The 12,624-nt window shown below is 43.7% G+C and overlaps 1 protein-coding gene across 2 annotated transcripts in view; it reads right to left on the bottom strand.

The window, feature by feature from the left end:
- Positions 1 to 12,624, bottom strand: part of LOC108152962 (Ig-like and fibronectin type-III domain-containing protein 2) — a 72,342-nt gene that overhangs the window by 42,876 nt on the left and 16,842 nt on the right. For both annotated transcript variants that reach the window (XM_033386802.1, XM_017282665.2), the window contains exon 2: positions 436 to 525. In XM_033386802.1, coding sequence (XP_033242693.1) covers positions 436 to 444 — 9 coding nt within the window. In that variant the 5' untranslated portion in view covers positions 445 to 525. The remainder of the gene's footprint in view (positions 1 to 435; positions 526 to 12,624) is intronic.

The raw sequence follows: 12,624 nt of genomic DNA, 5'->3' as shown, positions 1-12,624 counted from the left end.
AAAAACCAAATATAAAGCCCACGAAATACGCGAAAAGTGTTTGTTCGGATTAAATTTATGAATATTATATTCAGGCAAAAGTTCGGCCACCCAAGCAGCGCCTCGCCTCGCCTCAACTCGCCTCGCCCCGCGCTGCAGTAGCACAAGTTTGTCTATAAATTTTTTTTGCCTCCCAATTTCAATCCTCTCTCTATATATCTCTCACTCTCTCCCTGTCTCCCTCTGTCTCTCTCAGCCCTCCGACACAGACTTTACGGCCATTCAGAACCCAAAAAAAGAGGTAAATTGCCAGCTATTGCAGCGCGCTTAAGGGTATCATTCTGGTCAAATTGTTTACTTTGATGGCGGCCCATGACGGCACTCGTAAAATGATATATCGACTGCTCGGCAGCCCGATGGGGGTTCGATGTTAATGAGCTGGGAGATCGGACTTACGTGGCTCATAAAGTATGCGACTGCTGAATCTTTTCTCCTTCAAAGTCTTCCACAAATTCATTCAAGTCATTCGTTTAAATCGTTCAAGTTCTGCAAGGAAAGTGGAAAATATAGTTATCAATTGGTCTTCATACTCTTATTTATATCTATGAATATTATTAAGGAAAATAATGAGTGGCGACGATATAAACACCCGATATAAAAGCACCCTCTCGATTGTAATTTTTCTTTCCATATTCTCCTTAAGCCTTAAGCTTTCTTAAGAAAATCTGAGACATTTCTATGGCATTCCTTCATTTACCATCCCCATCCCCATCCCCAACCATCCCACCTCTGAAAAGGATCTGGGTCGAGGTGCTCACAATGTAGACGCCTTTTGTTCATAAAGGAAATTAACTCCTTTCATAGCATAAACGCTCGAATTGTGTTTGCAAATTTGCATTAGCATTAAAAATGTTATAAATTTGCTGGTAAACGTTTCAGAGGAAGCTAAGCACAAATAAATCTACCTTTAGACCTCGTCGAAACTGCTCCTCTTAGTCGCAGTCGCAGTCGCAGTCACAGTCCCCACGGTGCTCCCAGTGCTCCAAGTCTCGGGCCCAGGCCCAGTCCACTCCAGGACAGGCCGTGCCAGGCAGAGGAGTAAGTGATTGTAGCTCCTTTTGGAAGTATTGGAGCGAAAGGTGTGTAGGGCAGGTGGGCTTCTGGGTGGGTGGGTATAAGTGCGATGAATTTGGAATGAATGCAATCTTGCTAAAATATGCAAGGAACGTTCACACAGAGATACAGACACGCCCACGCCCACTCCCCCACACACACACAGGCAGACACAGGCACACACAGCGTAGACATTAAACATTGAAGCGACAAACGAAATGAAAAACGGCTGTGCAAATTAATTTTACGTAGTACGAACAACAACAGCAACAGTAGCAACAAAAGAAAGTGCGACTGTGACTGTGACTACAGCAGAACCTCCCCGGCAGCGACGATGAATAGCAGACAGCAGCAGCAACAACAACTATGCCAGGCACGCCCATAACTCCAACATCTACATGGGGCTCCCTCCCCCCCCCTACTGCCAAGGATAAGGATGACTTCCAAACAGCTAGACAAACATTTAAAGGATTGCCGGCAGGCTGCCACCCCCTCCCCATCCCACTTTCCACATCTTCGGGACCAAGCCATAAAAACCCACCCACCCACACTTTATTTCGCTTTAATTACCACGCTCTCAGGAGGAGCAGGAGTGGGGCTCCCCCCCGAAAACAGCCGAGGGGAGAGCTAAGCAGAAGTTGAAGGAATAAACGTTATTTGTGTTGTGGTTCAGGGATTCTTCAGAAAACAGTGCACGGCAGCGCGGTGTCGTCGTTTTGGGGAAAGGCACGCGAATACCCGTAGTACGTATTTTGAGTAGCAATAATCACAGGTGTGGCTGCGCTTTTGCGACGACAAAAATACCCAATAAATCAAAATCTTACATTTTTCCGAACTAATCAGCTACAGTATCTATTAAAACTACAACGATAATCACTGAAACTAAACAAAATAAGTGATATACCTTACAAATTACAATCGTAAGTGCCTCTTTTCTGCTCTGTTATTTATCCATAGATACATTACTCTTTATATATGTGCAGATACAATTCTAGATTCTTTTTTAATAAAAGACTACAGCGCACAGTGGCTAAGAATTAATTAAACCCCACAAAAGGTGTGACTGCACTTCCTGGCCAACAACACTGAGAGAAAAATGGCATATTGAAAAGAAAGAATCGATTTTTAAATGACAAAAATTTATAAATTAAATAAGATTAACTTTGATTTAAACATAAATATATCCCAAAGTCCTTTTTTGATATTTAATTTATTTGAAATATGAAAATATTTAATTTAAATTTGAAATATTTTCGTATTGTTATTACGAGAGTGCTCGTGGCAAATATAATTGGCAATCGTAAATGTTTAAATCCAAGTGTAACTTTTCGGTGGTCAGGCCTTTTTTCTCCGGGTGTAAAGTATCCGTCTATCGATAGCAAACAATTTCTTCGTGTGTCGGCATTCTCTGTACTGTGTACACAAATTGCATTAAACCTCCATTAGGGGCAACAGGAATAAACAACTGGCCAACACAGCCGAACCAACAGGAGCAGAGTCCTGGTCCTAGCGGCAAAACTATTTCACAATTAAGCATTTAAAGCCATAGTTAAACATTGTCTCGGTGATAGTCGCCCGTGCACCTGCATAGCAGTTAGCAGTTAGCTTTTTATTTAACCCATTACTCTGGGAGTCAGTTCTCAGTCCTCAGTCCTCAGACCGTGCGCTGCAGCTAAATAAAGCCGGCACTAAAATGTTGCCCGACCAACGGCTGCCACCAAAACTGCCACGTCTTCCGCGGCAACGCAGCAACGCAACAACGCAGCAGCAGCAATGCCAGTCTGCGCCAATAAATAAATTCTCAAACACCCCAAAAAACAAACAGCAGTACTCCCAACATCCCAACATCCCAACAGCAACAGCAGTATCAACTCGAGACCAACTTTGACTTTAACCACACCACAGTCTTTGTATTTGGGTACGGGTACGGGTACGGGTACGGGTTCGGGTTCGGGGTTTGGAGTACGGTACTGCAGCAAGTTATCCCATCTATTTTTTTCCTTCCCTTTTGGGTTGACATTTTTTGCCATCCACGATGTGGCGTGTTGGCAATATGCATATGGTAAGTCCTTAAGTCGAGGTGCTTTGTGGGATGGGAAACCTTTTATTTGATTAAATACATACATATCTCTTAGCTAAAAAGCAGCTAAAATAGTTTCCGGCTTTATTAGGGTTAGTTGGGACTAGCTGCGATGCCTTCTAGATAAACATTTCAATTACTTTGCAAAGGTGCAAGTAATGAAATTCCATCTACAGCTCACTTTCTTTTTTTTGCATTTTTTGCATTCCACTTCAATGACTTGTTACCTAGAGTAAGCTAATTCCAGGATCGTATTAAATTATTTCGGTTTTTAACTGGAACCCCAAAAATCGACCAGGCTTCTGCTCTGATCATGGAGCTGGTTATGGGAACATTTGAATATCGAAGAAGTGTGTCCATAGGATCTAAACTAAAGAACATTCATCGCATAGTCTAAATATACTAGTTCTTGAATCAATTATATACTGCAACACTGATGCAGGGCTGCCATTTTATCTTATTAAAGGGCATATCTAGAACTTTTTGTCATGGAATAGCTTATAAAATGCTCGTAGAATACAATTTTATTGTCATAAATTGTATCTTATCGTGATTTTATCGCTGCATAAAAAGTATCGTGCTATGAGTTTAAACAAATCGCTGTCAAAACAAACCTAGGTATATGAAAAATGTAACATCCTGGAACAAGATACACTTTTATTGCCAATTTTTTTGACATTAATTTTTATACCCGATACTCAAAGATTTTTAGATTTGTGTAACACCCAGAAAAAGCGTTTCCGGCCCTATAAAGTATATATATTCTTGATCAGCATCAATAGGCTAGTCGATATAGCCATGTCTGTATGTCCGTCCATCCCGATGAGCGTCTAGATCTCAGATACAATAAGAGCTAGGGTAATCAAATTTGGTATTCAGACTCCTGTGATATCACACTATTACAAGTGTATTTCAAAATTTCACCACGCCTCTTTCCGTCCCCACAAACCAAAAAAATTACCATATCTACGAGATTGCCGAATCGGGATCAGATCGGATCATAATTATAGCCAGAAGGAAAAATGAAATTGCAATAGCTGCGCTATCCCCTTCCAAGCGTTTACTCATTTTCTCTCTCTCCCACACACTCTTCCTCGTGCAGTGTGCGCCCTCTGGCGGAGGGGAGCGAGAGAGCAGCACAACTGACTGCCCTCGACGCATCTTAACACTGGTCACATAATCCATTTGAATGGATTGGGTTTTTACTGGACAACATTCGTTATCTGGAGAACCCAATACAGTGCTCTTATCTGTAGTGTTATTCCTTGGTGTGTTTATAAATAAAATCAATTAACTAGAACGGATAATGGAAATCGTTAATTATGTAATTCTGTGGTACATAAAAGTCTGAAGTTCAGATAGAAATCTTCGATTAAATGCAATGATTATTTACTTGAGCACTGGCACAGCATCGGAGAATCCATTAGGGTTCTTTGGGAACAACCACAGCCATCGAATTTTTAATTAACCCGAACTCTTGGCTGATTGAATTTTCACGTTCTCTCATTTTTTGTAGTGGCGCAACTTGGACGTGGCAGAAAATCGGTTCCGCTCCCCATTTCGTATCCTTAAACTTCACTTTTATGCAGACATACTCCTCGTACGGGTAGTTAAGCCACACCACGCCACACACACGCACTGGCGCTCTGGAGCACTGGAACAGAGGCGAGGCAGACAGACGGGAAAGATTATTTTCGTACTTTTTATCTTCATGCGTTCAGGGTGCGCACTTGGCGCTTAAAAAGTCAACGGAGCAAACTAGGAAGGCAGCCTGCCAATTTGTGACTGTCTCTTCATCCAACCCTACCCCTATCTCCCATTTCCGATCCTACCATATTCCTCATCTCGACTTGGCTCTGGCTATGGCTCTGACTCTGGCCCTGTCGCTGACTCTGGGCCTGTCTCCAGCTCGGGGTCGTGGTCGGGACGGGACGGGCCGTGGCTGTGGCAAAGCGCGACGGTGCAAAGCTGACAGCTGCTTAAATAATTTCCAGTCATGTGCGCCGCCCACAAAACACAACTAAAGCGAACGTACAGCATGGCGAAAAAAAGGAAACCAGAAAAGAAAAGCCAAAGCCAAAGAAAAGTTGCCTTCTTATGCCTTGTCTTTCCTCCACTTCCACTGACATCCGGCTGGCTGTTGGGGTGGAGTTCTCGTGTACCCTAAGTCGACTTTACGTCGTCGTCTGCGTATCAATATGCGGGGTCAGTATTTAGATGCCCTCACTTGGGGTAGCATGGAGAAGGGAATACGGAATAAGGATGGAGCCCCATGAAGGCTTCCCCCTAATCATAACTAAGCCAGAAGCTAAATCATTTTGGTGGCGTATACATTTTGTATATTGATTTATATTTCATTCTAATTTAAAGTCGGAGGATTCCAAGAACGCCCTCAAAGTTCGTAAGAAATTATATCAAAGGCGTATGGAATGGGATATGTAATCCCCCCCGAAAAATTAGCACAGCTTCTCTAGAGCATCTTTTGTTCGTCTATTGCCAATTTCCAATGAACTTTTTACTTGAGTGGAGGAAAGCATTTGTGCCGAGGAAAATCTATGTGTCTGCTACATGTTTAATTGCTGCTGCGTGAAGATGTTAATCTATTTTGAGCAGCGGCTAACAAAAACGCCTGTCCTACAACTACTGCTGACAGGGAACATTGTACTATGGCTGGCTCAAAGGAAGCCAGCGAAAGCGAAGGACGCGGAAAGAAAGACGTGGGGGGGCAAGGGAGAGAGCAAAGCTGAAAGCAATCAGTGAGATACTAATTCAGGCTACTTCTCTAAAAGCTTACTTTGGCCTGTGCCATGGCTCTGCCAGCCATGGCCATGGCTCTGTGCAGGCATCGCATCGCGGAAATGACGAGGAAATTGTGTAAATTGATTATAGATAGCCCGGTTTCTATACGAGCGAGGACTCTCCCCCCGGAACCCCATGCCAGCTCCTTCCACTTAGTGGAAAAGTCAATCATAGCCGTGTCTGTGATATCGAAGCATGATATATATTTAAATTCAACATTTTTTTTCGCTCGTCGCATCTCATCTCTGCTCTGTCGTCGTCTTTGTCATCGCCCTCGCCCTCGCCCTCATCCTTTTCGAGGACAGAATGCCCGCCACAGCAGAATAACAAAATTTATTGCGAATGAAAATTAATTAAATTAAATGGACTGTGAAAAATTTGCTCTCAATATTTTCACTTTTCTCTTTTTTATTTCCTTTCACCAAAGTATTAATATTAAAGTTTCGCTTGAGTCGTAGTATTAAGTAGAGAGGGAGAGAGAGAGAGGGTTAAAAAATACTGATGTAATTAAAAATGTTCTTTGTGATGTGGTTTTTGTGGGTTACGCTGAGAAAATCTAAAGTCCGGTACTCGGTTCGGTAATAGGTATTCCAAGATAAATAAATCATAAATGATGTGCTGGAAAACACTCTGTCCAACTTGCAGGACACGAATAATCCTTTTTGCTAATCTCAGGGCAAAATGAGACACGACACCCACCAGATCAGCAACCGAAATGATACCTTCCTCAGTTTCAAAGAAATACCGTGGCACGTATTTAAAAAGATTCCTTAATTAACCGCCCACTTACCTCTTATAGCGCATTATATTACACATTCAAGCCACTTGAAGCAAAGCTGTATAATCTTTTATCTGCTCGGTACACACGCGGCGTGAGTCAGACGGAGTCAGTGCCAGAGGCAGGGACGGGGACAGGGACAGGGGCAGGGGCAGAGAGGGAGTCACTTAGAGAACACACATACGACGAGTATAGTATAAATGCGCCATAAATATAGATCTTATTAACCTGTTGACATCAATTTCCACGCACATTACGATTACCACACAAGTGTGGGTGGATGCACACCCTCCCCTTTCCGCCCTGCTCTTGCCACCCAAAAAAAGCAAATGCTCGAAATGCCATCGACATGTAATTTAATGGGTGGGAATCCGAATCCCCGCCATTTCTGGCTGTTCTGGCTGTTCTGGCTGTTCTGACTGTTCTGGATGCTCGAATAGCATAGAATAGCATCGCATGCCAGGCCTAAAGAGGGTTCCAAGGGAATGGAGGGTTCGCAGCGAGGACGCAGCGCCAACGACAGTCGTCCTTGTAGTCGCTGATAAGCTTTGATTTCCTGTAACAGGCAGCGATGGCGTCGACAAAATCGTCTCCTCAGACACACACACCGACACACACAGACACAGGCGCGCACACACAATGAGCAATGAGCGAGCGTGGGCGGATGAAGCATGTTGAAATCCGCTTAGAGTCTCTACATTTTTAATACCCAATAACCAAGAGGTTATCCCGACGGGGTATGCAGAGCTCTGCGGCGGGGAATGTACGAAATGGGCAAGGAGCGGCGCCCTTAAACGGTTGGAAAATGTTCAGTGTTCGTTTGGGCAAAGGATAAAGAAAAAATATCATCTTTTTGCATACTGACAGCCGATTCCTGATTTTCCTATTAACATCAAAAAAGTTTGAACTAAAGCGTTGTACATATAACTGTCGATTGTGATCGTGTTCTACTACACTTCAAGACCAATCTAAGCTGAGAGATAGAGAGAGAGAAGGAGCTCTGCTGCCACCAGATCGATTACAAATCGAAGCTAAGGAATGCATATATAACCTATAGCAGGTCTTACTACTTAAACTTAAAGTTGCACAGCGGAATACGACCTTTATAATTGTAATTATCGATAATTATCGATTGAAAAATCGGCTTCTAATGAGCACTGGGTTCCATTCCTAACTAATGAAGGAACGATTCCATGTTTTTGTACTTTATCTAAGGACATAGTAATTGATAATAGTTTAAACAGTTAAAAGATCTATATCTGAAAGGATTAAGTAACCCACTGAACTTCTTAGAATCAATCATATGATAGCAGACTAGCAGAATATAGCAGATAGGCACCTAAGCATCCCAAAGATACAAAGCTATCATAAGAAAGATCAGTTATCATGTCATGTCTCTAATTCAACTACCCTTCCCTGTCAATCAGTTGCCTTAGTAGTGAGTATCTCCTAGTCGAAGCACTGCTGAAAGTATCTTTATCTTTCTTTTTGTTTTTTGGCAAATTATTCCGTTGACGAATTTATTAGCGGAGCGATGTCTGAAGTTTTATTTTATTTTCGCTGCGTTTCGGTGCTTTTTTTGTGTGTTTGTCGTGGCTGTCTTACTATATTTTCAATTTGATTCTTTTATTTTTTGCTAACGATGTTATTGACTTTTACAGCTTTCGAAGTGAATGGCGGTGCGTGTCCCATTCTGTGGGATAACTTGTAATTCCGTCGGTAGTACTTTTTTCCGTCTGCTCGCTTTTTGCTTGTACTCTTCATTGGACGCGACACGTAGCGTGCGGTGCGGTGCGGTGCGGTGCGGTGGTGTGCGTAAAAAGCGTGAAAGAGACAGCCGCATGCATTTGCCGGATTGCCGGATTGCCGTGCCAGCGGAAACGGAAATCACAACACAACGCGCGGACTAAACATGACAGCCAAAAGCTGTCATGTCCCAGAGCCAAGTGTGGCCGCCTGTGTGTGTGCCTGTGTGCGTGTGTGTGTGTGTGTGTGTAAGCGATGCCATGGGGAAAAAAGTGTCATGAAAGGGAGAGAAAAAAGAAAAAACCTCAACTGAAATGAAATGAAATTGCAGGCCCGCCCCAACTGCAGACTTAATACGATTGTGGTCTAATGAATTAAAGGCTGAACCGACTCGCACACACGGACCAAGACAAATCAGCGCAGAAAAATCTGTCAGGAGCGGATAGGAGGAGCCATACTCGTACAAAACCGGGCACTGGAGGAGATTGCGCCACACCAAAAACAAAACACCACCCGAAATAAAACAAAAAGGTGGCCAGGGCCAGAATTGAGAGAGTCAGCAGCCCAGGCCAAAGCCAAAGCCAAAGCCAAAACCAAAGCAAGTGTAAAATTGTAGAAACAAAAGTGAAACGATGCCGTCAGATAGGAGGAGGCAGTAAAAGATTGAATTTGTATCTATGTCCCATGTATCCCTCCATCTATCGTACGTGTGTGGGTCAACTGATTGTGTGTGCCTGGCCAACAGCAGCAGCATCAGCATCAGCAGCAGGAGGATCTGCCATCTGAGACCTATGTGGACATTGTGCGTTTAACCACGTAATAGTCTCGGTGGCGAATCGGATTTACGGCAACAATCAGAGGCCTTAGCACAGTGGGGCAAAACAGCACAGCCAAGGGAGTGCCGCCTAATTGTGGAATACAGCGATCCAAAGTCATTGAATCGTGTCCTTGCCAACCAGTGGTACTCCTGAGGACCTTGGCCAAACTCTAAGAAACGACTACTCCCACATTCTCCCTCGGAGATTCAATTTGTTATCTTTGCATCTCGGCTTTCTCAGGTTGTTATTTCGTCTTCCAGATTTTAGTGAATTTCCCTTTAGGTGCTCAGTGCCTTTCAAGTCCTGCCTCCTCTGACTGGCTGTCCCTGTCTCCTGCTCTCCGGTACATTCCCATCTTCCTTTTTAATAGCAAAAACACTTCCCCAGCATGTCTATCTCTGCCAGTCTGTGTGGCTGTGTCTCCGGCCATGTGCGTGTTTGGCCAGCTTTGTTTTCGCATGTGAAAGTATTTAATTCAATTTGCGCTTAATTGAGACGGGCTGACTGTACTCGCCATCCCATCTCCCATCCAATCACACACGCCCCGGCCACACCCCGCCCACCCCGACCACCCCGACCAGTAGGCAGCTGTCAAGCCAGCCCAAACGAAGCGTATCGCTGCCACCCAACCCAACCCACCCAGCCCCAGCCACAGCCACAGCCGCAATCGACCCCCACTCCACCTCACTCAGTTGATAAAGCATCAAAAGAAATGTACAGCCAAGTGTTGTTTCGTTCGTTGTCTTAACAATTTATAAATTAATTATGTATGCACTGTGTGTGTGTGTGCTGTAAGCCAAAAGCAGAAGCAGCTCAGCAGAAACAGCAACAACTCAAGACCCACATACGCGTACGAGTGCGAGTACGATACGATCCGTATGCATATATGTATAGTAGACCCCCGGCATATCGTAGAGACACTTATACATTTATGTACTTAGCCAGACACCATATGCGTAGTCATACATTTTAAATATAAACGCGTTAAGTGTTTCAATGCCACTCGTTAGACTCCATCCAGTCACCGCCTCCCGCACCCCCCCCTGAGGCCAGTGCCAGTTGTCACTTGGAGATGGACGTGGAACAGATTTTTTCTGGTCTTTGGCCCTATCATCCACAGAATATTAAGTATTTTGGCCAATAATTCATTAAGTTTGTTACGTTGTCTTGCTGCAAATGTTGGGCTTTGGTTTTTATAGCCGTTATCTGGGACAGTTTTGATGGCTTGCACATAGATTGGGGTTACCATGATGCTGGACGTCGTACCCAATCGCGTTTTATATGTTTTTCTGTCAGTCTCCCATCGGTCTTACAGGACACACAGAAGCGAAAACAACATACACGTTGTGTGCGTGATCGCCGTGTTTTTACCTGTAGTCAACTATGTATTCTATTTATATTTCTATTCATTTAATTTCCATTCGTATTCGCTTTGTATCGTTTATTTGTATTTATTTCAGAAAACTCCTCTCAATATTTTAATAATGTGATAAAGTGCCTTTTGATATTGAAAATCTCATCTCGTTATCGTACCCGCAGCTCCATCCATCCATCTACATATCGAATGCTCCACTCCGGCATTTCAAAACAACAGCAATCCCATCAAATCCGCTCAAAAATTTGCATTTTGGTCGACACTGTGCGGCACCTGCCTGCCACATTTGCCGGCTGGAGTCGCCACCGCCAGCCAGCGATTGGATAAACTTTTCGTTGGGTCTCGCATTTCACAAACTGTGTCGCATTACACATTTTTGGCATATGATACTCGTACTGCTCGTTCCTCGTTCGAAATTGTTTTGCTTTGCCGCTGTTGTTGGTGTTGTTGTTTTCTCACTAATTGTCACTAAATATGGCTTCAGCTAATTCCAGTTTCGGTTACTTAGCAGCTTACCAGTAGATGCACAACTAAGCGACAGAAATAGATGCCAACTGGAAAGGGGGAAGAGGAGATGTCACCCGTACGTCATTTGATAAAGTGGCAGTCAGTCAGTCAGTTCCCTAACTGGCAGTCAGTCAGTCAGTCATTGAAGCGTTCAATCTTCTCACATTTTTTAGCACCTTTGTCAGCTTATCCAGCTCGTGTCAATTGCGATTGTTCGCTCGTCGGTTGTGCGAGACATTTTGCAATCGCTGTCTGACAGGTTGAGAACGCCTCTGGGGCCTGAACCAAACAAAATACATGTACATAGTTTTGAGCTTTTGCCCTGACAGTTCGTGTCGCACATTTTGCCGCCCTTCGGTGCGCTTCAACAGCTTCACTCCTGACACTCCACTAACAGGCAAACACACACACACACACACACACACACACACACTTAAGCCAACTACAGGACAGGATAACCGATTACGGCCTTATAACTTTCTAACACAAGATGTTCGAGAGTCCCCAACAACAAGTTTGCAAGCCCTCTGGCTTACTGTACACAAATGTTGGAGTAATAAAAAGATGCAATTATCAATATCGTACCCCTTTGTATCCCCTCTCTCTTTTGGTATTTATACATAGTTGACTTTCCAGTTCCGTTGAAAGAACTCAGTAAATTTATCAAGTATTGCCATCTCTTTTCAATCAATTGTTCAGTCCCGACCACAGAATATGCCCAGCAGACCCTTTCTTACTCGACTTTAATTGCTTCGAGTTATTATGATTTTTATTATTTTTGATATTTTTCTTTATCTGATTTTCAACGCTGTGAATTCAATACGATAAAAATGCTCACATGACCTTGAGGCGCATCATCCAACGATGCCATTTTGTGTTTTTGTTGTTGTTGTTTTTTTTTCGTTTCGTTTCGTTTTGCGGTTTACGCTTTGTTGCTGTTGCTGTTGCTGTTGTTTTACGCTCTCTGGCTTCTCTGCTCTTCGCAGATAACTATCTTCGTCTTCTTTGCCTAGAGCTTCTCTCTGTACATCTCTGCCTCCTCGTTTTGTACCTGCCGCTGTAGCCGAGTATCTTTCTGTGTAATCAAGAGAAGCAGCACCTAGCAGCACCTAGCAGCGATTTTAATTATTGATCTTGCGCCTCAGTCGGTTTTGAGTTTTGAGGTTCGTTACAATCATTACGAGTATTGTTCGACTTTCATAGAACTCGTGCTTGGATATTGTGGATTCTGTTCGGTTTGCACCCCCACTCCCCCCCTCCCAAAGTGCCCGGAGAGTGGTGGCCGGGGGGCTGGAACCGGGCCCAACCCACATGGGCACATCTATAACTGGCTGAGAGTCAACCGATTGTGTGCATTTCAAAGAGGGAACAGTAGGTGCTCGATATGATGGCAACTGTTTTGAATTTTAGTACAACAAAAATTGATAAA

This window comes from Drosophila miranda, chromosome XR (genome assembly GCF_003369915.1).
Source record: "Drosophila miranda strain MSH22 chromosome XR, D.miranda_PacBio2.1, whole genome shotgun sequence".
NCBI lineage: Eukaryota > Metazoa > Arthropoda > Insecta > Diptera > Drosophilidae > Drosophila > Drosophila miranda.
This window is presented reverse-complemented; position numbering and strand designations above follow the sequence as displayed.